At 50.8% G+C, this 23086-nt stretch overlaps 8 protein-coding genes across 8 annotated transcripts; 6 read left to right on the top strand and 2 right to left on the bottom strand.

The window, feature by feature from the left end:
* Positions 1 to 267: 267 nt before the first annotated feature.
* F9C07_12996 (uncharacterized protein) lies at positions 268 to 1719 on the top strand (the record flags this gene model as incomplete). Its single annotated transcript, XM_041295718.1, has 4 exons — positions 268 to 601; positions 652 to 767; positions 819 to 903; positions 953 to 1719. 4 exons carry the CDS (start codon positions 268 to 270, stop codon positions 1717 to 1719), a joined length of 1302 nt encoding a protein of 433 aa, XP_041150852.1.
* A 246-nt stretch (positions 1720 to 1965) lies between these two features.
* On the bottom strand, positions 1966 to 3810 carry F9C07_12995 (major facilitator superfamily domain-containing protein; the record flags this gene model as incomplete). The annotated part of the gene is made up of 2 exons (XM_041295707.1): positions 1966 to 2292; positions 2365 to 3810. The coding sequence occupies 2 exons, from the start codon at positions 3808 to 3810 to the stop codon at positions 1966 to 1968; spliced, it is 1773 nt and encodes a 590-aa protein (XP_041150851.1).
* A 345-nt stretch (positions 3811 to 4155) lies between these two features.
* Positions 4156 to 9831, bottom strand: F9C07_2175876 (DNA topoisomerase type II). The gene is made up of 3 exons (XM_071509377.1): positions 9561 to 9831; positions 9180 to 9503; positions 4156 to 9129 (listed from the first exon to the last, which is right to left on the bottom strand). The coding sequence occupies exons 1-3, from the start codon at positions 9624 to 9626 to the stop codon at positions 4327 to 4329; spliced, it is 5193 nt and encodes a 1730-aa protein (XP_071367515.1). The 5' UTR covers positions 9627 to 9831; the 3' UTR covers positions 4156 to 4326.
* On the top strand, positions 9832 to 14841 carry F9C07_2287730 (rab-GTPase-TBC domain-containing protein; the record flags this gene model as incomplete). Its single annotated transcript, XM_071510926.1, has 4 exons — positions 9832 to 12392; positions 12457 to 13058; positions 13111 to 13467; positions 13512 to 14841. The coding sequence occupies exons 1-4, from the start codon at positions 11994 to 11996 to the stop codon at positions 14839 to 14841; spliced, it is 2688 nt and encodes an 895-aa protein (XP_071367516.1). The 5' UTR covers positions 9832 to 11993.
* Positions 14842 to 15408: 567 nt separating this feature from the next.
* On the top strand, positions 15409 to 15975 carry F9C07_12992 (uncharacterized protein; the record flags this gene model as incomplete). The annotated part of the gene is made up of 3 exons (XM_071507934.1): positions 15409 to 15468; positions 15564 to 15675; positions 15785 to 15975. The coding sequence occupies 3 exons, from the start codon at positions 15409 to 15411 to the stop codon at positions 15973 to 15975; spliced, it is 363 nt and encodes a 120-aa protein (XP_071367517.1).
* A 4401-nt stretch (positions 15976 to 20376) lies between these two features.
* Positions 20377 to 20760, top strand: F9C07_12991 (uncharacterized protein; the record flags this gene model as incomplete). The annotated part of the gene is made up of 3 exons (XM_071507933.1): positions 20377 to 20419; positions 20486 to 20577; positions 20620 to 20760. The coding sequence occupies 3 exons, from the start codon at positions 20377 to 20379 to the stop codon at positions 20758 to 20760; spliced, it is 276 nt and encodes a 91-aa protein (XP_071367518.1).
* A 231-nt stretch (positions 20761 to 20991) lies between these two features.
* F9C07_12990 (uncharacterized protein) lies at positions 20992 to 21423 on the top strand (the record flags this gene model as incomplete). The annotated part of the gene is made up of 1 exon (XM_071507932.1): positions 20992 to 21423. The coding sequence occupies one exon, from the start codon at positions 20992 to 20994 to the stop codon at positions 21421 to 21423; it is 432 nt and encodes a 143-aa protein (XP_071367519.1).
* Positions 21424 to 22269: 846 nt separating this feature from the next.
* F9C07_2076946 (serine hydrolase FSH) lies at positions 22270 to 23074 on the top strand (the record flags this gene model as incomplete). The annotated part of the gene is made up of 2 exons (XM_071508830.1): positions 22270 to 22741; positions 22833 to 23074. The coding sequence occupies 2 exons, from the start codon at positions 22270 to 22272 to the stop codon at positions 23072 to 23074; spliced, it is 714 nt and encodes a 237-aa protein (XP_071367520.1).
* Between the last annotated feature and the right edge of the window lie 12 nt (positions 23075 to 23086).

Below are 23086 nucleotides of genomic sequence, written 5' to 3' on the forward strand. Positions count from 1 at the left end.
AGCTGTCAGAGATTCAGACAACTGCGGTAAGCTGGGAGATCTACCCTCATATCCATCTGCTTTCTTTTGCCTCCGTCATTGTCTCGCACCTCCCTGATGCTCTACGGCCGTTGATCTGTGGCTGAGGGCCTAATAAGGATCGCCCGTCCTGCGAAGTCAGATAAATCCCTATCATCTCGCCACCTTCACCGACTACTTTGCTCGGGACGACACTTCTCATGCTTCATTAGTACCTGGAATCACTGCTGGTTACAAACTCTATCGAGCATGGCATCCATCGAATCACTTCTGAACCCGCTTCCTGATGCAAGTCAGTTCTCTCTCCCAAGCCCAGCTCCGACGAGCTCCGACCCGGTTCCTTGCAGTGAACCACGTCAGAAGCGACCCAAGATCGCGAAGGATGCTCCCATCTTCAACCGGGGAAAAATCAGGGGGGAGCTGCGGTATCCACCCTGTGAGGAGCGCAGCGAAGCACTAATCCAAGCGCATCGCCAATTCCAACTTCATCCCATGGGGGATATCGCCGAATATCCCAGACACATCCCCTATAACAGCGACAAGAAGTCGTTCTCAGAGAAGACGGGACGAGAGAGTTTTGAAGGTATGTCGTGCTTTATCTACGTACCAAGACAGCGATCCTGATATCCCCAGTGTTCCAGTATACGTTCAAGATCCCAGGTCAGGAGAAGCAATGGACAGTGACGTGGGACTATAACATCGGGCTTGTCCGCACTACACATCTTTTCAAGTGCCAACAATACTCCAAGGTACGTGTATGCCCATGACTCTGCGGAATCGAACTCACCGGAGGATTTCAGACCACTTCTGCCAAGGTCCTGAATGCCAACCCCGGTCTTCGCGACATCTGTCACAGTATCACAGGCGGGGCGATCGCAGCACAAGGTTCCGATCATGTTTCATGTCCTATTCATACCCAACTAATCTTCGACAGGATACTGGATGCCCTTCGAAGCCGCAAAGGCCGTCGCCGCAACATTCTGCTGGAATATCCGCCACGCGCTCACGCCGTTGTTCGGCCTCGACTTCCCATCTCTATGCGTGCCTCCCACCAACACCAGTCAATACGGCCACATGCTCATCGATCGGGAGATCGTGCAAAAAGCCACCGAAACCGCCCACTACTACCGAATGCTCGAGCTTCGCTCTCCGGTAGACACCTCCCTCCGACCCCCTAAACTCCACAACAGCGAGCTCGATCGCCCTGCCTCATCCCCGGAGCGCAGCACTCCAGACAGATACTACGGGACCCCGACCAGTCCGTTCCATAACACATTCACCCCGGTGAACACACCCCGCAGCACAGAAGCGGCGTCTTCAAGCCCGCGGCAGGTCCTGGCTTCTCTTTCGAGTGTGCGCGGCATACCCAACGACGATAGTAGTTCCGAGGTGACGCATTCTTCTACTCCGTACTCGGAGAGTATGGACACTCCGACCGAGTCGGATGATGAGTATCATGCTAGCGATAGCGATAATGGCAATGCCATTGGCAATATCATCGGGCCGCAGAATCCAACGAATGATGATGACGAATATAATGTGGAGACGCGCGCCCGACGGAAGTATAGGTCGGCGCTCTTCGCCCGGGAGGTGAAGGCTGCGCATGCTCTGCTTAGTCTGTGTATGCAGGACGCAACTGGTAGTGATGAGGAGGATGTCTGGGTGGATAGGGGGAGGAAGAGACGCAGGGCGTCTGCTTAGTCTTCTATAGTGGGTTACTTTGCTTACAGTGAAGAATGAGACGAGAAATGAGAATTATAGACAGGTCGGAATTATGTTTTTGTCTAGTTATCAATTAAGATTGTATTATAATTACATGTTCATATCTATGTCTATTTTAAATCCATCGACACTTTCACCCAAACAGAATAAATCCCATCTCCCTTCCTTCTATCTCTAACCCCAACCCCAACCCCAAAAAGGAAAGCAAGAACCCCCCCCCAAACCCTAAACCCCCGAAACAGCAAACCTCGACATCCCCCTAATCCTACTCCCCCAAAACCAAAAAACATACGGAACAGGCGTCATAAGCACGCTAATACAAGCGAGGATCGTAAGCGTATACTGCACGCCCAGATTCCGATAAAAGGGGATCCCGACGACCGTCATTCCACCTGCGGCACAGTATCGCGATACAGTCATGAATCCTAATGCGGAGGCGGCGTAGATGTCGTAGCTGTCGATTACGTACATGTAGCTGGAGATGAAGACGGTTATGGTTCCGAAGCCGAAGATTGTGGAGGCGAGGATGGGGGACCAGATTGAGATTTTTTCCTATTTTATTGTAACTTTGTTAGTATTTGGGGGGAAGGTGGTTTTGAGTTGGGGGTTTGGGGTGTGCCTTACGTAGTCTGTCCAGCCCATCCAGAATAATCCGATAGGAATGAATGGGGCGCCGAGCATGGCGAACCAGAGGCGGTTTTCGGGTCTTGCTGGGTGGGGATTTTTGGTATTTTGTTCGTCTCTTCCCCCTTCTGGTTCTTGTTCTTGTTGTCCATGTTCGCCCTCTGCATTGACGTTTGGATCTATCCCCGTTACACACGGCACAACCCCAGTACCAGATGTAGTAGTAGTAGAAGAAGAAGAAGCAGCCTCAAACTCCCTCTTAGTCCACCCATAAACAACCGGAACCCATAACCCTGCCGCCGCAATACCTACATACATAGCCACCCAAACAATATTCGTCAACCCCTGACTAAGACCATACACATCTTGAAAGATAAACGGATAGCCATCAAAGAAGGTAAACAAGACGATATAAATCACCGTCATGTACAACGAGATCAGCAAGATAATAGGCTCGTGAACCGTAAGCGAGAACTGGCGTTTGCAGGCCCCGAGGATGCGTTCGACGAGGGCGATTTTCTGTACGTCCATGGCGGAGCGGTATCGTTTGTCGCCGGTGACTTGGCGCAGATGGGCGGCTTTCCATTTTAGGAGGAGGGGCCCGTAGGTTTCGGGTTGGAGGAGGAGGATGAGGCCCATGACGAGTCCGGACATGATTAGCATGATCCAGTTGGTCCAGCGCCAGGAGAGCGTGCCTTGGCCCATGTAGGAGGCGATGACGGGGCCGAAGACGGGGCCGCCGAAGGAGAGGATTGCGTATAGGGGGAAGGTGAGGGTTTTTTCGAGCGGGTTCCAGAGGTCGGCGATGGTGCCGCCGGCGCAGGTGAGGGGTGGGCAGCCGAAGACGCCGGCGAGGAAGCGGAAGGCGAGCTGGGCGCCGATGTTAGGGGCCAGGCCGCTGGCCATGATGAAGATCATGAAGAGGGTGAGGGAGCCGATGTAGACGGCGTTGCGGCCGAGGATTTCGGATAAGGGTCCTGAGACCAGGGAGCCGGCGGCGAAGCCCAAAAGGTAGAGTCCTGTTGCGAGGGAGGCGACCACCTCGCTGACGTTGAAGGCCGCGGCGTTTTGAGGGATCACGGCGGATTCGATTGATGATGCGGCGCCGACTGCGAAGGCGAGGGCGGAGACGATCAGGGTGGCCGTGATTCGCGCTGTCATGCTATAGTTGCGTGGATTCATGGGATCCTGGTCCTGCTCCCAGCTTACCAGGAAGACTGACGAGGGCGTCCCGCTGCTGTCTGTAATGTCTCGACGTTGTACGCCTGGGGGCAGCGCCAGTGGCCGCGATTCAGATCTCTTCTCCCAGACTGTCTCGTCATTTTCGCTGGTGTTGCCGCTGGGATCTGTGCTTTCGCCTTGTACCCTCTGGCCCCATTCCGGATGATCAGCAAACTGCTTGCGCACGGCCTGGCCGATGCGACGATACTGGAGATAGGACTGCATGGTAAGAATCAATCAGTACGGGCCAGTCCAGGAAACAAGAAAGCGAGGGAAATCGCACAGTCAATATAGGGCCATTGAGCTGCTGAATAATAGGGCCAGGGCCATTTTTTCCTAACTCGGATTTACAGTGGAGCGATTCGGAAGCTCTTGTGGAATAGAGCCAGTGACAGGGACCCTGTTGATAGACGGGGACTGCAAGTTCATGGACGACCCTTCAAGACTACCCGAATGGGTTATCGGGCCCGCTCCCTACGTCCGATTTGCCGACTCGGAGAAAAAAGCTTGTCGAGACGTGGGGCTTCGGACTTCGCGCCGGCTTACAAATGGCCTACATGACTGGTTCTCTTCTCGGTGGTAAATGCCTTATATTACTGCTATCCCCTAAGGCCGAATCAATCCCGAGACCCAACGCCAAGATACAAAAACAAGATATGGAACACAAGAAAGAATGGCCGTGTTTGATACCATCACGAAATGAAATCTAGACGCTCAGCGTCTCCCGCATCACATCTCCCCTCAGTCGCTGTCCTCCTCGAAATCATCCTCCGAAGCATCGCCTCCGTCCTCGCTGTCGTCGTCCTCGATCACGTAGGTTTTCTTGGCGGCTGCAGTCCGCCGCGCAGGCCGACCAGCGGGCTTCCGAGCAGGACGCACTTCTTCGTCTTCTTCTTCCGAATCGGCAGCCTTCTTGCCTCCAGCCGGGGAGTCCAAGATATCATTGGCCATGGCGTCAATATCGTCATCGGACAAGTCATCGACTATCTGCTTCTTCCGGGTAGTGGTCTTGGCTTGCTTGGAAGCGTAGGCCTTGGCAGCTGGTGACAGGGTGGTCTGCTTGGTGGCAGCAGCCGGCTTAACAGCAGCGGTGGCATCCTTCTTAGGACGACCGCGTGCCTTCGCGGTGGTCGGCTTCGCGGCAGTGGCCGCCGCCTTGCCCCTTGCGGCGGGCTTAGCTTTGGCGGCGGGTTTCACCGGCTCCTCCTCGTCGTCCTCTTCGGCGAAGTTATCATCCGAGACCTTCACTTCCTTGGGCTTGACCTGCAATGATCGCCGCGGAGATTTCGAGGGCAGGAGTTTCCCGTAATCAGTCTCATCGTCGAAATCAGATGAGATTCTCGATGTCTTGGGAGGGCTTGTCTGCAATCCAGAGCTGCTGCCAGGCTGATGCTCGGAGAAAAGCTGTCGAGAGTCGGACGTAGCGCTGTCCTTAGCTCCAATGCCCTTGACCATTTGGCTGACATCGCCCAGGAGATCATCGCCATTGTCATCACTGTCAGACTCGATGGCATACTTGACAGGTTTGCGAGACCGGCTAGGGGGAGCGGACGACTTGGCCGCCTCAGCCTTCGTGATCTCCGCGAAGTCATCGTCATCAAGATCGTCCTCGTCCGCCTCGTCCTTGGGCTTGGGCTTAGGCTTGGCCTTGGCCGCTGGACGGCCTCTCTTGGGAGGTGCCTCGACTTCCATTACGTCCTCGTCCACTTCTTTCGCTTTGGGGGCGGCTTTAGCGGCGGCTTTGGGTGCTGAACGACTCTTCTTCGGCATGACCTCTTCTACTTCTGATAGACCCATCTCGTCATCTTCATCCTCCTCCTTGGGAGGCTTGGACGCTCCACGGTTTTTCTTGGGCATTACTTCCATAGCGAAGTCTTCGTCGGAGTTGTCTTCGTCCTTGGGCGGAGATTTAGATTTCGTGGCCGGCTTATTCAGGTAGTTGAGGAGGCCGCCTTTAGGCTCAGCCTTCTTGGCCGCAGCGGACTTCTTCGTCTTAGGCGCCGCAAAGTCCTCATCATCCGGATCATCCCCAAGAGCGGCCTTGCGCTTCTTCGCTCCCGCTCCACGGCCAGCCGCCGTCATGAGCTTCGCGGAGGTGCGCCGACCCATCATGGCCACCTTACGCTGGCGACGATGTTCATCCTCAAGCTGGAACCTCCATTCAGCGATGAAATCGTCGAGGTCACGCTTCCAGATATCTTCCTTGGACATCTTGATCAATGCGTCGACCTCGACCTCCTTTTCGCCAATCTGGCGGCGGAGCTTTTCGACACGCTCCTGGGTCAAAGACCAAATGGCCATACCCAAAAGGTAATCGTAGGCACTGGAAAGAACTTCGGTGTCCTGAGAATCAGACTCGTCATCATCTTCCTCAACGACGCGCTCTTCTTCTCCAGCCTTAACGGCTTCGGCCACCTTAGGGAATGCCTTGTAGCCTTTGTCTTTCAGTTCCTGGACAAGGACATTCTTCTTCTTCTTGGAGACGACCAGCTTTCCATCGATGATCTCCTGGACGAAGCGCGCCTGGTTGCTGAGTTTGTCAAGCTCCTTTTGAAGCTGTGAGAGCTGGTACTGCTTGCGCTTCTCGTAGAACTTGAGACGATAGGTATAGAACTCCTTGAGAATGTCATCAACAGTGGCATACTTTGTGATGCGACCTTCTGGGTCGAAAGCCACCAAGTTGGTGGTCGCCACCGTTTTAGACAATTTGAACTTCTCCTCCAAGCCTTCAGATAGGGCGCTCTTCATGTTCTTCTCGTCCAACTGGATGACGAAATGTACCTTGGTATGAGTGTTGTAGTCCTTGTAGTCCTTGATGAATGAGGGAGTCTTCTCAGCCTTGATGATATCCTCCAGCTTGTCCTTGAAGTCCTGAGTCCAGGTCCGGATAGGAAGTTCGGTGATCTCAACTTCCTTCTCGCCAGTCTCTTTAATGATACCGCTGAACTTGAAGCGATCACCACCGACATCGGTGACTTCACCGGTGAATCCGCGGAACCATGGTTGCATGGGCCGGGTTTCTTCTCCGTCCATGAGTCGCTTAAGGTTGTCCACGATGTCCTCGGGGTTGTAGTTAGGGATGGATGAACTCCAGCCGGTGCCGATACCGTCAGCACCGTTAACCAGGATCATGGGAACGACGGGCACGTAGATTTCCGGCTCGATTTTTTCACCATCATCCTCGTTGTAAGTAAGTAGAGGATCATCATGAGCATGGAAGACACGTCGAGCGAACGGCGACAGGCGAGTGTAGATATAACGAGCACTGGCACAGTCTGATCCACCCTGGAGACGACTACCAAAGTTACCACTGGGCTCCAGACAGTTTACATTGTTGGACCCGACGAAGCTCTGTGCCAGGCCGACGATGGTCTGCTGCAGGGAGATGTCACCGTGTTGATACGCAGTCATACCCGAAACGTGACCCGCTAATTCGACCACCTTCATATCCTTCTTCAGGTTGCGTCGGAAACAAGTATAAAGAACCTTACGTTGACCGGGCTTGAGGCCATCCACGACCGAAGGAATCGATCGGACATTGTCCGCCATACTGAATAGGATGAGCTCCTTGTTGATGAAGTCGGTGTATGAAATCTTGGACACTGAGTGATCCAAGAAGGTTCCCGGCTTGAATTGACGCAGCCACTCCTTGCGCTCATCGGCCTTCTTCTTGGAGAAAGCAAGCTCAATCAGGCCCACCTCGTTGTCCTGCATGGTGTGGAACTCCTTCAGATGGCGGTCAAGGTCCCGGAAGTAGACTTGTGCATCTTCGGTGGTACTGGTACCCAAACCCTTGTAGTACTTGTGTTCCCAGCCGCGTTCGTGCTTGTGTTCCTCTTTCCAGGCCTCATACTCAGGCATGGTGAAGAACGAGCGCTGTTTCGTTGGATTCTTCGGGTCACCCTTCCACACTTTAATGATGGGCGTGATGAACTCGATGAGGAACTCGGGGATCCTCAACAAGCTCGGGAATTGGGCTTGCAAAAAGTTAATGAGCAAACCCTTGATGTGAGAACCATCATGATCCTGATCGGTCATGATCATCAGATGTCCATAACGCAGCCCACGGGTATCCGTGTATTCTTTCTTGTGCTGCAACCCAAGGAAGTTTTTGATGTTCTGGATTTCTGCGTTCTTCGAGATCTGTTCGAAAGTGGCATCACGGACGTTCAGCAGCTTTCCTCGGAGGGGGAAAACACCAAAGAGATCCGGACCGACCACCGCACGTCCAGCCATGGCCAGACCCTTGGCGGAGTCACCTTCTGTCAGAATCAGTGTGCAATGATGGCCATCCTTGGTACCAGCCTTGTTTGCATCGGTCAGCTTAGGGTTGTTCATACGAGCACGGCGACCACCATCGGTCTTCTTCAGCATCTGGTCGGCCTTTTGCTGAGCGAAATGCAGAATATTTGACATGACGTCCGTCTTCAAGATCTTCTTGTAGAAGTCCTCTTCGAGAACACATTTGCTGCCGAATTGAGATGACTTGGTAGTCAGCTGCTCCTTGGTCTGAGAGGTGAAGGCCGGGTTGACAATCTGAGCATTGACGAAAATGAAGATGTGATTCCGAATCTGAGCAGGCTTCAGAGTAGCACCATTCTTGTTCTTTTTCTTCACTTGATCGGCCAATTTAGAACAGATCTGGTCGGCGATATAGTTTACATGGGTACCACCAGACGTCGTAGCAATGGAGTTCACGAATGACACCTGTTGGAAGGAACCATCTGAGACTGCAAAGCCGACCTCCCAACGAGGATCGGGGCTGCAAGTTATAATCTCGTCCTTGGCGGCAGGGCCATCATCGCCACGTTCCCGACGGATCGCCTTGGTGTACATCTCCATGTACTTCTTGAAGTTGCGAACGGGTACCCGGCTACCGTTCAACTTGACCGCCACTTTCGCAGTACCCGCCAAATCGTAAACACGACGCTTCACAAGGGCCTCGAAGTCGTTATCCATGCCGTCCATTCCGAACTTGGCGTAATCTGGCTTGAATGTGACCTTGGTGTAGTCGTCACCCTTTGCATCGGTGATCTTCGCCTTGCCCATCTTTGTCATGTTGCTGGTCCACGTTTGCTTGTATTTCTTCTTCTGCCGCGAGTCCTGAGTCTCGATGCTGAACTCGGTGGAGAAGACGTTACAGAGCTTCGCACCGAAACCGTTACGACCACCAGTGACCTTTTGCTGGGTATCATCGTAGTTGGATGAGGTGAGCAAATGACCGAAAATCAGTTCCGGAACGTAAATCTTCTCCTTTGCGTGCATTTCGATTGGGATACCGCGACCGTTGTTCCACACACTAATTTCGCCGGTCTCCCGGCTAATTGTCACGCGAATCTCGTCCATGTTGGCATCGTTTTGTTTATTATCGGCAGCGTTGACGACGATTTCATCGAAGATCTTGTAGAGACCAGGGACATACGAGACCTCACGGAACTCCATCCCATCCGACTCCGTACTGTACACCCACATCTGCTGCGAGGTACGTTCAATGGACCCGATATATGTATCCGGACGTTTAATGATATGTTCAAGTTGTGTAAGCTGCGTCTTTGGTTAGCTAGCGACTTGCAAGTGTCCCGACCGCTACTTGCCTTCTGGTACTTCTCTGATACGTTCGAGTCCTTGGGGCCGGCGTCAGCCTCGTTCGTGAAGGATTCATTTTCCACATCTGCAAGAGGCTTGGAGCCGCCCTTCTTCGATGCGGGAGCTTTCTTCGCCTTCTTCGGGGGTGTATGTGACAGGACGGAGTCTTCATCATCGAGCGGATCGCCGTCTGACATGTCGTCGTCGTCACTGTCCGGCTTGGCGCGCTTCTTTGAAGCAGCGGCCTTTCCGGTCGCTTTGCCTGTGAGAGTTGTTTGCGTCATCTTTTTAGGGGCAGCTGCTTTCTTGGGGGCCGCCTTCGCCTTGGGCTTCTATGCGACTGTCAATATATGTACGGCTGGATTGAGGGACGTTGCAATCCAACATACGGGCTCCGGCTCAAAGTCAGAGCCGTCATCCTCAAAGACGGAATCATCCATTATCGAGTCGTCCATGGTGAGGAAACTGAACAGTTAAGAAGAAATTATAGAAGGAAAGGTGCGCAACGAGTGACAAAAATTAGAAAAATAGAAGAGAAGGCATATGATCACTCTCCGAGAAGCAAATGAAGTTGGGTGGCTTTGAAGATAAACAAACAAACTACAGTAAGTCCCCCAGTCAGAATACCCTCCTTTGTCGTCTCTTGTGTTGATTTTTTGTTGTTGACGCGCCCATGCGACTGATGGGTTGCTGGCAGAAACTGTCTTTCCGCCATCGGTCCAGCATTGTTCCGCCCCGTGGTGGCGGAGTTTTGGCCGCAACGGGCAATTCCCAAACACTTGTGCCCGAAAGGGAAATGGCGACCAAAACATCCAGGGGGCGCGGGGGAGGGGAAATCAGCCTGGACACGAACCAGACTTGATTTCATGACATAGTGAGTGTACGCGACTATTCTTATCTTTGGTCATTGTACACTCTCCCGAGACCTACTTAATCGCATAGAAAAACAGGGTTAAGTGACTCTCTACCGTCTTTTACTGCTAGTTTCCCTAGACAACCAGACCGATCAATATGATCCAAACAGAAGCATTGCTCACTTTACACAATTCATTGTCAATGTGTCCTTTGCGTTGGACCCAAAAGTCCTTATTCTGTCTTAGAACAGATGGGGACTGCTATATCCAGAACAATAATGGCTGTCGACTCTGTAGTGCGACCAGTGGGTTCGACGGAGATTTCCCCTTTTCCAAGATATATATATTTCTAGCCTGAGTGACTACCAACGGCCGAAGCTATAGCCAAGCACTCTATATGCTCAAGTCACTAGCCATTTCAAGTTAGCTCTTTAGAGAAATCTTCTAAAACTATGATGGAAGTTTCCATCCATTGTTATCATCACGTCCACATGCTTCATAATCCTCCTTTTGCCTTTATTATCTGCGTAGATTAATATTAATTAAACTAAAGAGACGTTGCCCAACGGCGAACAAGGACATCAGGCTGGCCTTGGCATACAATACCCGATACAGATTATATTACATGACGGCCAATGATGTCGCGGCTGACGTCTCACCAGCCAATCAATATGAGCGCCATCATACCCGAAACGCATGAAACTCGTTAATGGGGGGTATCATTACATTCAGGGGAAAGCGCCCTTAATGGGCCAGTCATGGAATTTCTATTGTCTTTGAAGTGGATTTGCCCTCAGGGACTGCATGCAGGTACGGAGTACAGTACAGACATACAGTACTTGTACTGTATGCAACAAAGAGTCATGTAATAGTTTTTACTAGGAAGCGTAAACGGTCAAAGACGATATGATCATCACTGTATGACTTCCTCGGGGGTTCCATGTCAAAGCTCCAAGTCGTCGTCTCCTCACCGTATCGAAGTGGATAACCACACCCATCACCTGCAGGGTTAGAAATTGTTATGGACGATTATAGTGCAGTGGAGACTCGGTCTGGATCGACCGGATCCCAAGGCACCCACTGATTCCGCGGTGTTTCCATAGGGTTTCTTTCGTCTTGGAGTTCGGAGATTACCCCGTCAATACAATACAATAGATTGACACCGTGGGTATGAGAGTGATCTATCTATGATTAGTCGTAGTATGGAGTATAAAAGATCTATTTTCGGGGTTGGAGTGCCCGGGCGGAGGAGATTCCATGGTTCGGTTCACGGTGGATGTACCCTGGAAGTACCGAGTACCTGATCGAGGCCGTGGATCGAGTGTGGTACCATGTCCACGAACTCACAATCCTTACAGTCCGCACAATGATAGTCACAAAGAAGAAGAGGAAATCCATGGCGAGGGGAAGCGGAGATGATTATTGAAAGCGATCGGCAGGCGAGACTCTCAGGGACTCGGAGGGGACGAAAATGCTAATAATTTGAATTTCCCCTGAGGCTGTCATGACCGTGTACTAACGACTTTGGAAATACTAGTGGGTTCCATAGTATTGAAGTAGTGGCCGACACTAATTACTCAAGCTAAACAACTTTCTACATTGCTGTCATTATTATTTCTCTCAGGAGTCCGATCACTCAACTTTCTCCCCCCTTCTCTTTTTTCTGGGAAATTTTGAATTGTGTGCTCGACTTGTCCTCCACTCGTTCTACACTTCGCTACGATCTCGTCGTCGTTTCCATCCACTGTGGTCGCACCCAGAAATGCTGTCATTATTGACGGCCACTGCTTCGATTGATCGCCGCCACTCTTCTTATCGTGTACTCGCTCTCCTTTAGCCCCTCGTTCCCCTCAAACCCGCGTTATCCCATCAGCGCGTCCTTCGCCAGAGACTTCCCTGGGGAATGAGTCTCTGATCTCGATAATTCTATATAAAGAAATTAAAATAAAGAAAGACAACTCTGACACCATGGACAATTCTGAGACGATCACCCCCCAAATTCATTCACCCGGCGTGCCGAAAAATATCCCTGCGATCCATCAACATTCCGACTCAATGGTGACCGTCCCCTTATCCGACGTACAGTCGAGTTCCGAGCATACACAGCCCGATTGGCGGACGCTTGACATTCCTCAGACCCCGATCGAAGTTACGTCCCCGACGGGAGAGAGCGTAGATGACGACGAACCTACGAGTACCACGCCCACACGAGACTCTGAACCACAGATTCTGCAACCCCGTACATACCGCGCCTCGGTAGTTTCACGAAGCAGCGAAGAAATCTTCCGTGGCGACATCGATGGTGTGGACTGGAGGGAACTAGATAAATCGGAAGAGCAAGAACCGCGTGGAGAGGGATCCGATGAGGTGCGTATCGTACGATGTTGACAGGCGCTAGGAAAGTATGAGAGAAGGAGTTGACCAGATTTAGTCCACCTCGCTTCTCCTAGCTCGGCTGGAGCAGGAGAATAATGCTCTGGCAACCGATCCCAAGTCAGGCTTGCAAGCACAGCAGTTTCGCGGAGTGAGGAAGTCCCGATCGCAGTCATTACGCCAGGTGAAGCAATTGATCAATGATGACCCTCGGTCGCTGCGATACTCCCAGCTTCCTCCGCCCCCGTTGACTGAGCTCGAGTTTTGGGCGGCTCTGGTATCGGATTACCCACAAACGGCGCAGCGACTGCCGACGTTGACCTCGAATAAGATCCGCTGTGGTATCCCGCCTCCTCTACGGGGGGTCGTATGGCCTAGCTTGGCTGGAGCACGAGATACGACATTGTTAGCGGAGTACCAGCGACTTTGCGGCGAGACGAGTCCATACGAAGGGCTGATCGGGAAGGACATCGGCCGTAGCTTCCCTAATGTGGAGATGTTCCGCGATCCCAATGGGGAGGGACAGCAAATGCTCGCTCGAGTGCTCAAGTGCTTCAGTCTGTACGATACGAAAATTGGCTATTGCCAGGGCCTGGGGTTCGTGGTTGGTCCTTTGTTGATGCACATGACGGACGCCGAAGCCTTCTGCGTCCTTGTACGGTAAGTCAACATTTGCTCTATAATGAACCTGAGCCATGGACTGACGGATTAGGCTCATGGATCACTATGACATGCGCACATGCTACCTTCCAGACCTATCGGGACTCCATCTCCGGGTGTACCAGTTCCAAAATCTTCTCGCCCGTCTTCGTCCTGCCTTATATGCGCACCTGGAATCACTGCACGTCGAGCCTATTTATGTATCGCAATGGTTCCTATCGTTCTTTGCGGTCGCATGTCCGATGCCAATGCTTCTCCGGATCTACGATATCATTTTCCTCGAAGGCGCCTGCGAAACTTTAATGCGAGTGGCGTTGTCGCTCATGCAGCGCAACGAGAAAAAGATTATGGCATGCGCAGAGTTTGAAGACGTCATGCAGCTGTTGCTATCGAGGAGCTTGTGGGATACGTAAGTCGCAGTTCTTTTCCGTCATGAGAACCTCGGTCTAACAGAGATAGATATGCTTGCCACGCGGATGATTTCGTCAATGACTTTGTCTCATTGACATCGCTGGTCACAAAGGAGAGTCTCCAGACGCTGGAGGCCAGCTACAACCAGTCGCAAGGAGTGCCGACCGGGATTTCCTTCCCACAGATGCAAGCAGCGGCGTCCCGGTTTCTGGGCCGTTTCTGGGCGGGGTCTGGCTCTCACACTTCTGCCAAGCCCTTTACCCTCAACCCCAATCACGCTAGTTCCTCGGCCAGCATTCGCCGCACCACTTCCAAACAAAGCATGACTTCGACACTGAATTCAATTGAATCCACGTCAGATGCTAGCACTGCTCCGACGGAGCTGTCCACTGATGCGCCGAAGCCGCGCGTCAAGTCCGTCATGTCTCAGCACAAGGATCGCGATCTCCACTCGCAGATTGAAGACTTGCTCATGGCACTGAGTGACCTACAGCGACAGCACGCGGACCTCACTCGGGAACTACAACAAGAGCGCGAAGAGCGCGAAGCAGACCAGGAACTGTCTAAATCGATGCTGAGTTACATTAAGGAGCTCGAAACCCCCCCGACCGATCTGATCACCAAGGTGGAAGAGCGATTTGGAGCGACCGACGCCCCTGCACGAGAATCGATCGGCCAAACTAAGCAGCAACTTCTGGAAGATCTCAACCGGTGGAAGGAAATGCACTCGGTGGAATCCGGCCGGTGCCATGATTTAACGCGCCGTATTGACGAACACGAAAAGGAGAATGCCTCACTGCGAGAGCAGGTGCGCGAAGCGCGGGGTCGCATTCAGGATGGGTATCGGGAACGGCAACGGCTCGAACGCATGTTGCGCGAATTGCGCACGGCTCGAAACCCCCGAAGTAGTGCCGAGACATCAACAGATTACGGCTCACCAGTCAGCGAACCGGGAGAGGGTATCCCAGGCGGCCTGCGGGAGTTGAGACTAGTCCGCACCAATTCTCAGAAGAGCACTTTCACTAGGAGGACTAGCAGTCTCGGGTTGCAGAACGTTCTGTCGACGGAAAATAACAAACCGGCTGCCGAAGAAGCCCTGCTGCTCGAATTGGTTAATGCGAAGACGGCAGAGGCGGTAGCCAAGCAGGAATTGGAAGAGATGAAAGTCAAGATGGAGGGAATGAGGAAGTTAATCGCAGCGTCTCAGCGATCACCGTCGCAGAACGGCGACCGCAATTCCATCGTTCGATCACCGTCGTCCGCGGGAAGTCTCCATAAGGCGTCTACGGAACCTGCTACCGGCGGCGGCGGCTTCTTTGGATGGGGCCGTCGGGCGGCCTCTACCAGCAACGAACAGTATGCCGAGAAATAATTGCGGAGAATCAAGTGCATATATATGGGTGGGTTTGTTTGTACATTGTCAGATTGACCTTGCATAGCGGAGTTGGTGTGGTTGGTGTTCATTTGTTGGTCTCCTGGAACGCATATATCCCAAGTACCATAGGCTGTATTCTGGTGTACATACATTGATATCTGAGGGCTTGGTGCATATTGTCTTGACTTGTATACCCTCAACCATGTCGGTTCCGCCGAGTTTTATAGAGACATTGGAGATAAGGCCGCAGCTCAGCAGAGACCCGAGAAACATCCGGCATGTTAGGGCTCAGTTACTTCCGAAGGCTCTTCTCTTCTTCCTAGCTAGATTCTCCTCTCATATAAGCATTTCCTAGCCAAATACTAATATATCCCAATCGCATAATGCAAAGAGCGACCATCAACTGAAAGATCGACAACCAACGGACCGAGTTCCTCGGCCTTGGCATAAACCACCATTCATTTAGCCATTCTAACCCACCCCTGAAGTCCCCCTCCAACATCAACGATAATTATCTACTCTAACAACTCTTCCCTTCAATCCACGTAACAAGATCCAACCAAGATGCCCACAGCCCTCCAGTCAACAGCCGCAGGCTGGCTCCTAATCTCCCTCGGCCACACGGTACATACACACCTTTACCACTACCCCAACCACATACTCTCCCCAGAAGAAAAAGTACAAAGTAAAACTAACGATAAATTATTAAAAAAACAAAGCTCTCAGCAAAAGACTGGCAAACCCTCCCCCAAGTCCGCACCCTTCCCAATCTAGCCTACACCTGTGCCAGAGCAGGCTGGTACCAAGGGAGTGGGTTCTTCCTTATGAATGGTACGTTTCTCTCTCTAGAACCGAGAATCCGAAAACTCATAACCTCTATTACTTCCTACAAATCCATATCCAAATAGCACGAACAAAGAATACTAATAAAAATACATAGCCCTGATAAACTACAACTGGTCCCAAAACCCGGCTTTGCTGAACGACCCTATTAACCGGGCCGTCGCGGCTCTGATGACGGCTATTGTGGGGATTAGCTCCGGGTGGTATTTGAAACGTGGAGTGAAGAGTAATGGTATCGTGGTTGCGCTTATGGGGGCTTTGCAGGCTTGGGCTGCTTTTGGGAATTGATTTTTGGAGTGGTTTTAATGGTTATTAAATCTGGGTGAGTGGAATGGTTGTTGCGATTGAAGTTATATAGGGAATTTCCTGATTCCCTGGTTCCCTGGTTATATGGAATGAATGAGTTTATTAACTCTGGATAGGTAATGGGAGATATTTCAGTGTATTCTGTCGATTGATGAATAGTAGTTGTTAGGTGAAGGCAGATTGGCTATTCCTTCGTCTAGGTATATATACCTTCCATGTCCTGGAGTATCTCATAAACCTCGATATCTACCTATACGAGACGAGAAAGGGCCTTCTAACTCTGTGTCTACTTTCATACTCTACCAGAAATTATGCAGCGATCATATATATGACCAAGCTATGGAACCCTCTTGAACAACGATGGCCATTAAGATACATAAGATTATCCGATGCCTGGTGTGTTAATGTATGTCAATGTATCGCGTCTGCCAAGGGCATACCCCGGTAATTGCGGCATTTGGAGATAAAACCTGTGTGGTGTCATACCGTGGATACTACTCGTCTCGTTTATAAGAGAACACTTCACTCGACTCCGTCCATCCCTACCTAATCAACCGAATATCCCGGCGAGGCACTTCAAGGAAGAAACCTTGAGGTTGGGAGCTTAGAGTACCCACTCGACAGATATCCTACCCTCAGTGAACCGATTCAATTTATGAATCTACCACTGGCAAAGCAGACAATGCCGAGTTTTATCTTTCGGAGGCGATATGTCCACCACGCTATACTACGTGAACTGATGCGAGGTGTATCACAGCTATCATATGTTTACCAGTCCGTAATCAAACAGAGGACTATCCATATGACTTCGACGTAAACGGGAACGTACGTATTACTCGCTTGCCCCGTGGCGCACGAATTCTCACTGCGAGTCAAGGCAAAAACTGGCACCCTGTGTGGAAAGATTACTATGCTTTCCTTGGCGAAGACCTTCCTAAGATTTCATCCCTGGCTAATCAACAAGTCACCAGGTGATTCGATGTTAAGCCAAAACTTAGAAGTCGACAGCCTACCCACTTACGTAGCAGATGGTACAAGACAAGCAATCGAAGTAAGAACACTACCGTTATCTCAGCACGCGATTTTAAACTTTATGTGTTGGACGGCATATGTGGTAAAGCATATCCTAGACCGGATAATGTCTGCTAATAGGTGAAACGATGGATGGTATTCCGATGCCAACACAGGCATTAATGAGCTATGGGTTGCCTTTCCTGGGTCGAATTGGTCCCGAGAGAGAGGATATACAAGTGGCCTTACGACTTTGAAGCGAACGGAAATGTCACGAAGACATGCATAGTGAGATCTATTGGACCATCATAAATCGCTATCGAAAGCGTTATGGTGTGGAGACAGCTCATTGTCGTGCCCGCTGGGCGACCAGACCAGTGATTATCGAGATGAACAACACACGTTAGATAGCCGTTTACAAGGGCTATTACGCATTTATTGGGGGACACCAAGGAAAGAAATCGATGTGGCTATGCAGCACATACCCTAGGACCCCAGTATGTTCCTACATCAAGTCTGTGGCGTCGAAGCTCGCGTGGGCTGTACGCACTGTATGTCCGGCGGAATATTTGACCGCTGCGTTATAACTCTCCACCCAACGGGGCTGGCATAACAAGGTTGAAGCAGGAATGCTGAGATACAGTGACTTGACATTGAACGGTGACAGTGATAAAAACTCATTCAAAGGGGGTTAGTCTATGTCGAGCAACAACTCAGTTACCGCAATCGTAATTGCTGAAACCGTCGAATGGAGTAGGCCAATGCGCATCACGCAGCACTTTCGAACTGGTCTATAAAGTCTATATGACTGCCATTCATACCTGCTTCTGCAAGATATCCTGGTCAACGTGATGCTGGTGCATATGATTATCGTTGATCTGCCGCTCCCACAGCAAATCCCACGCCTAGCAGGTCTTGCTGTGTTAAGCCCTAGACACCTATAAGAGCGGCATCGCAACATGGGAAGATACAATCGTCTCGAGATTCTTTTGGACAACATATTATCCACACCCAATCACCAAAGTTACACTTCTGCAATGCCATCACAAAACAGCGTGATGTTTACCAGGCTATTAGTCCCCTCCACTAGCTAAATATGCGAAGCGAAGTGTAAACCCCCCACTTTCGCGTGGTTATCATAATCCCTACCCCAATTTTCGGTATCAGGCGATCATCCCAGATATGACAGATGCCTGTGACCTTGACGCTGACAATAAGGCAATCGACTGGACTTGCAAGGGTTATCAACGACTCCCAAGGGAGGAGGTCGTGGATGGTCTCGACCCCGATAAGACGCCATGGGGACCGGTCGTACCATGCTGGATAATCTTTTGCTTCCAGCTACCAAAGGCGACACCCCTCACCCCATACATAGAAGGCAGTATCCTCCTGATGGATGTCGAGCGGTTCTATAGGAAAAGTAACGGCTTTTCCGATCCCTTGTTTCACAATGTGAGTCTACCCGCACCATCTAGGGCCACGACAGACTGAGCGGTTATACATGTTATTGTTCTTCCGAAGATGAACCCTTCAAGTAGAGAAAAGGGTGTGTATCTGGATTATGTCAGTGAAACGGTCTTTTCCCGCCAAATCGTATCCAATGGCAGATGGGTACTTCAGTACAGCGACCCCATCAAAGGTAGCACTGCGTGGGAGGAAGCCCTAAATGGGAACTACGAAGATCGGGTTACCTTGCGCGAGTGCTTTCTATACATGATGCTTTAGCCAATGTACACCACACTGCGGTAAACCCCCTTCCTATGGCTCAGTGGGTGAGGGATAGCCCTGTTTAACTCTCCGCGTCCCTGGTCTGATGATCTCTGCGAAGAAGTGGGCTCTATACAAGGTCAACTAAAGCTTGTTTCGTTAAGCGGATTCCGGAGCATAAGCGTCAGATCTAACGAGTTGGCTTTGAAACGAATCTGGAGTACACTATAAGTACATCCGAGAGAAGACGCCAGACATTGCCGACATAGGCAGCTTGGGGCATTGAAGTCCATGGGCGAGCTCAAGACCGCGTGGATGTGATTTTCATAACTGCGAAAAGGACCTACCTGGATGGATTTGAGAGGTGATAACTCACACATGAAATGTTCCATCCGATTACAAGGGCATACATAAATTGACTCCGCACACGGAACACAAACATTTTTCATACCACTAGTATGGTCACCATTGACAGTGCTAGTGCTACTTATGCACTTATCGATACCTTAAAAGACAGACTGTTTCATATTCATCTTAGTCACAACCGGGTCGATTGTGGTAAAGCGACATCGTGATAGTCCATAGCAGTTTCAAGGAATGATCGAAGTCTCCTACTCTCAGGACAGCTGTTAGCTTTCTACGAACGCCAAGCCACAGAGATTACTTGTGTTTGTGCACAGCCCTGCCATAAGTATCGTGATCATTCTACTACATCTACATCCGCCTTTGACTGGATGCCCACGGGCAGCTCGGTAGTGTGCTTTTGGCTATGAGCTTTTCCCCATTTGCAGAGACAGCACTGGGTTTCATGACCAGGTTAGGTCTGATAGAGACGTGCAGCCTCCCTTTGTTACTCGCCTTGAGGGTGGTAGCGGAAGAGGTCTCGGCTACTCTGCCTAACACCCTGTGTACTGCAGCCAGCGATCTCCAGGGACTACTCCTTGGTCTGAAGGAAATAGGGCTTGATCTGCGAGAGATGGCGTATACCGCTCGCGCGATGGTAGATCATCTTCAGCACCTGCGCGGCGATTATGAGTAGCTCCGCTTCAGTATTAATACCGTCGGGGATACCCTCTCCCGTTCTGTTCTCCTGTTCGCTGCGAAGAGCGTATCTGTTAGTGCCGTGCCAAGCTTCATGGCGACCTCTGCAACGGTTCGACGGCACTGAGCAGCGCGTTTCGCTGTCCAAGACTCACTCTGGCTCTCCGAGTTCGCTTCTACTTAGTAAATGCCCAGGAAAGGCTGGCCGCTCCTTCTGACGAGGATGTCGTAATTGATACCTGGGTCGCCCATCTAGCAAGTCTCGACATTAATTCTACCCTCGGGACGCCATCGAATAGCAGTCCGAGTAAAGGAGCTGTTTCTCCTCCGAAGCATCGGCGTTCAAACGTCTTCAACACTTCTTCGAAGCGGGCTCCAGGGTAGGGTGGACAACTTATGGTTAAACATTCTCCACAACTATTTCCCTCTAACTGCTAACTATGGCGTGAAGAGAGAACCATATGTTCCCTCTAAGGGATATGAATTAACTGGATCAGCATTATACAAACATGACATTCATAGTTAGGTCGGCCGTTGTCTTTCGGCCTTTCAGAGGCCAGAGAAATAGAACGGAAAAGCGTAACGATTTCGTTCAACCCTACGATCGAACTTTCCCCCACAGTTATGCCTTCAGGTTTCAATTTTTGGGCCGATAATGCGAAGATGAGTATATTACTTTGCTAGTCTAAGGATACTAGCCTCCAGCATAGGGCTTACGGCAAATCTCGTCTAGATTTGCGGAGAACATGTGGAATGACAGGATCTGACGACGATGATGATAAGTCAGACCGCTCGCAAATGAATCCCTACGCAGCGGTTGCTGCTGTACGTTTATGATTTTAGAAAGTCTAATGAGTAGGGAAATAGAATCCCTTCATGGATTTTCTGAAAAGAGAGGGGAACGACTCTGTGACGGGGCAAAGCACGCTTTGCATTCCGAACAATTCAAACAACAGAAACGGAACTCAAGATGGAGTTCTACTGGTTACCCGGACGCAAGAGAAATAAGATCAAGTTGTGTGAGGAGTCCACGGATGGCAGGCCGGCAGCGTCTGGTTCAATACATCAAGCAACTACGGCAATATGGCCTATGGCCACGAAAGAGTATGACCCGAGCATTAACGGAGACTGGCCGCCACCGAGGGCGCGCCTGAACGATTTACTCGTTGGATTTGTTAGCATACTGTCAATCCTTTCGACATGGGAAATCGTGTTGAACTTAATACGGACAGCCATATTATGGCTCGTATCCGTGTTCCTGAATCAGGATCGAGAAATTGCAACGATGGACAAAAGCTGTTGCTCATTAGGGCGCAGAAAGCCAGGTGGCCCCGGCCCCTCCTTCCCACCTCAGAACCCTTCAGTGTCAAGGGGTTTAAACGACAGTTGAAGCCACACCAAGTATACGGGGCCTATCAGCTACTTAAATGGGAGCCAACGACCGAGATAGGTGGGTTTCTGGTCGATGGGATATGTTTGGGCAAAACAACCCCTCCATTGGCTGTCATGGTATTGTTGAGATTGATCGGTGTCGCCTGCCTGGGAGAAGGGTTCAGTGGTCGCGTTGGCATGGGACAAAAAAGCATCACCATAACTCCTATAAAGGGGAAGAGCGTTGCCTCTCCTATGGAAAGCTTCCCTTTTCATTCCGCTGCTCCTGTGAGCCGTTAAGCCCGACTAAAACATACGGGCAGTGCCCGGGCTTCAGCTCGGTCTGTTACCGAAGAAACTGCTAAGAGTCTGGGTAAAGGAATGGAAAAACACCATCGACAGCCAGCCAGCAGGTTTGGAGCTTGTGAATGGTCATCTCTTCTTACGCTAAAGCTACGGAGCTGTATCAACCAGAAAAAGCCCGATAAATTACGCCACAGAGACGCCTCAGGTGCCCGGACATTTTTAGGTAGTCGAATATGCAGATATTCCATGCCAAAATTATAACTCCGGCGATCGTAAAAGGCGACCTTGCTTGAAGCCTGCGGGATCGTCTACGATACTGTCTGCAGAATCATAGTGGCGACTACATGGGCTACGATGGACACAATACGACCAGTCAAATCATTTTCGGCTGCAGTGGACGTATGGGAACATAGATAAGGAACGTGATAAGTTCGTACTAAAGGATCAATGATCGACAAAGCTCAGTTGGGTCCACATATCAATTCAATAGTTCAGTAGTTCCTTTCCAAGTTTTAACCTTTTTTTACCCATAAGAATCAATTGGTTGTAGCCCTGGCTCGGCGCGCCATAAGAGTAAATAAATAAAATAAATAAAATAAAGATAAATTAACCACTAATAAATTAAAAAAAAAAAAGAAAAGAAAAGAACTAAAAGAAAAATGAAAAGGAGAGGAATCACCCCGGCTACCTAGAGGGTTCTGTCGGAATGAAAAAAGTACTTAGGCCACTCCATCCTCGAAGCTGAGCCTGCAGCTTCTCCATTCCATATATTGACTGCACAAGCCTCAATTAATTACGACTTTCTCAGGAATAGGTGGGCCGGTTAGCCGCGAGTGCAAAATGAATAAGAGTCTCCCTCGAATCGCCTGCTTCCACGGTGGTGGATCTTCTGCAGCGATATATGAGATTCAGTGCTCGTTCCTCACTGCGCTTCTTGCGCATGAATTCCAGTTCGAGTTCTTTGAAGGTCCCTTTGACAGTATCGCTGGCCCTGGTATTCTCCCAGCATTCGGTGGATTTGAACCATATAAATCTTGGTTTTCCAAAGGTGAAAGCAATGGGCACAATTGGACTGAACAGGATAGTCTGGAATGGGTGTGGACTATGATGGAAGAGCGACGGGCCGGACAGGGAGGGGAGTGGGTGGGCGTGATGGGATTTAGCGAGGGAACTCGGATAGCGAGTGGACTGCTCTTGGACCAGCAAAGTCGAGAGAAGCTCGGTCTACGGCCAGCAGTGCCTTCTATTCAGCTGCGGTTTGGCGTGCTGTGTATGGGTGGGGGACCGCCGATGGCCGCCCACTTTGACTATGGTAAAAAAAATACCCCCCTCCTCTGCTCTCTTGCCTTCCTTCCCCCCCGGTTTCCCATCATGGATTCCGTATATCTGCATGCTGACAACAGTGAGTGCAGGGACAACGACAAATGATCAACGAGTTATCCGAATACCGACATTGCATATGCATGGATTAAGAGACAAGTTCCTGGCCCTTGGGCGCGACCAATACAATACGTACTTCGACCCATCCAGGGCCTTCTTGTTCGAGGTTGATTACCATCATGCTATGCCCTGGCTGGAGAAAGAGTCGCTGGCCCTGGCGCAGCGGATTCAGAGTCTACATAAGAAAACACAGGCAAGCCGATAGAGGCTTCGGAGG

Source organism: Aspergillus flavus, chromosome 8, assembly GCF_009017415.1.
Source record: "Aspergillus flavus chromosome 8, complete sequence".
Taxonomy (NCBI): Eukaryota; Fungi; Ascomycota; class Eurotiomycetes; order Eurotiales; family Aspergillaceae; genus Aspergillus; species Aspergillus flavus.

Excerpts from the sequence above, each read along its gene's own strand:
- F9C07_2175876 (XM_071509377.1), bottom strand. The coding sequence starts at position 9,626 with ATGGACGACTCGATAATGGATGATTCCGTCTTTGAGGATGACGGCTCT. Across the intron at positions 9,504-9,560 it reads CTGACTTTGAGCCGGAGCCC|AAGCCCAAGGCGAAGGCGGC; the intron begins GTATGTTGGATT and ends ACAGTCGCATAG. Across the intron at positions 9,130-9,179 it reads TATCAGAGAAGTACCAGAAG|CTTACACAACTTGAACATAT; the intron begins GCAAGTAGCGGT and ends CCAAAGACGCAG.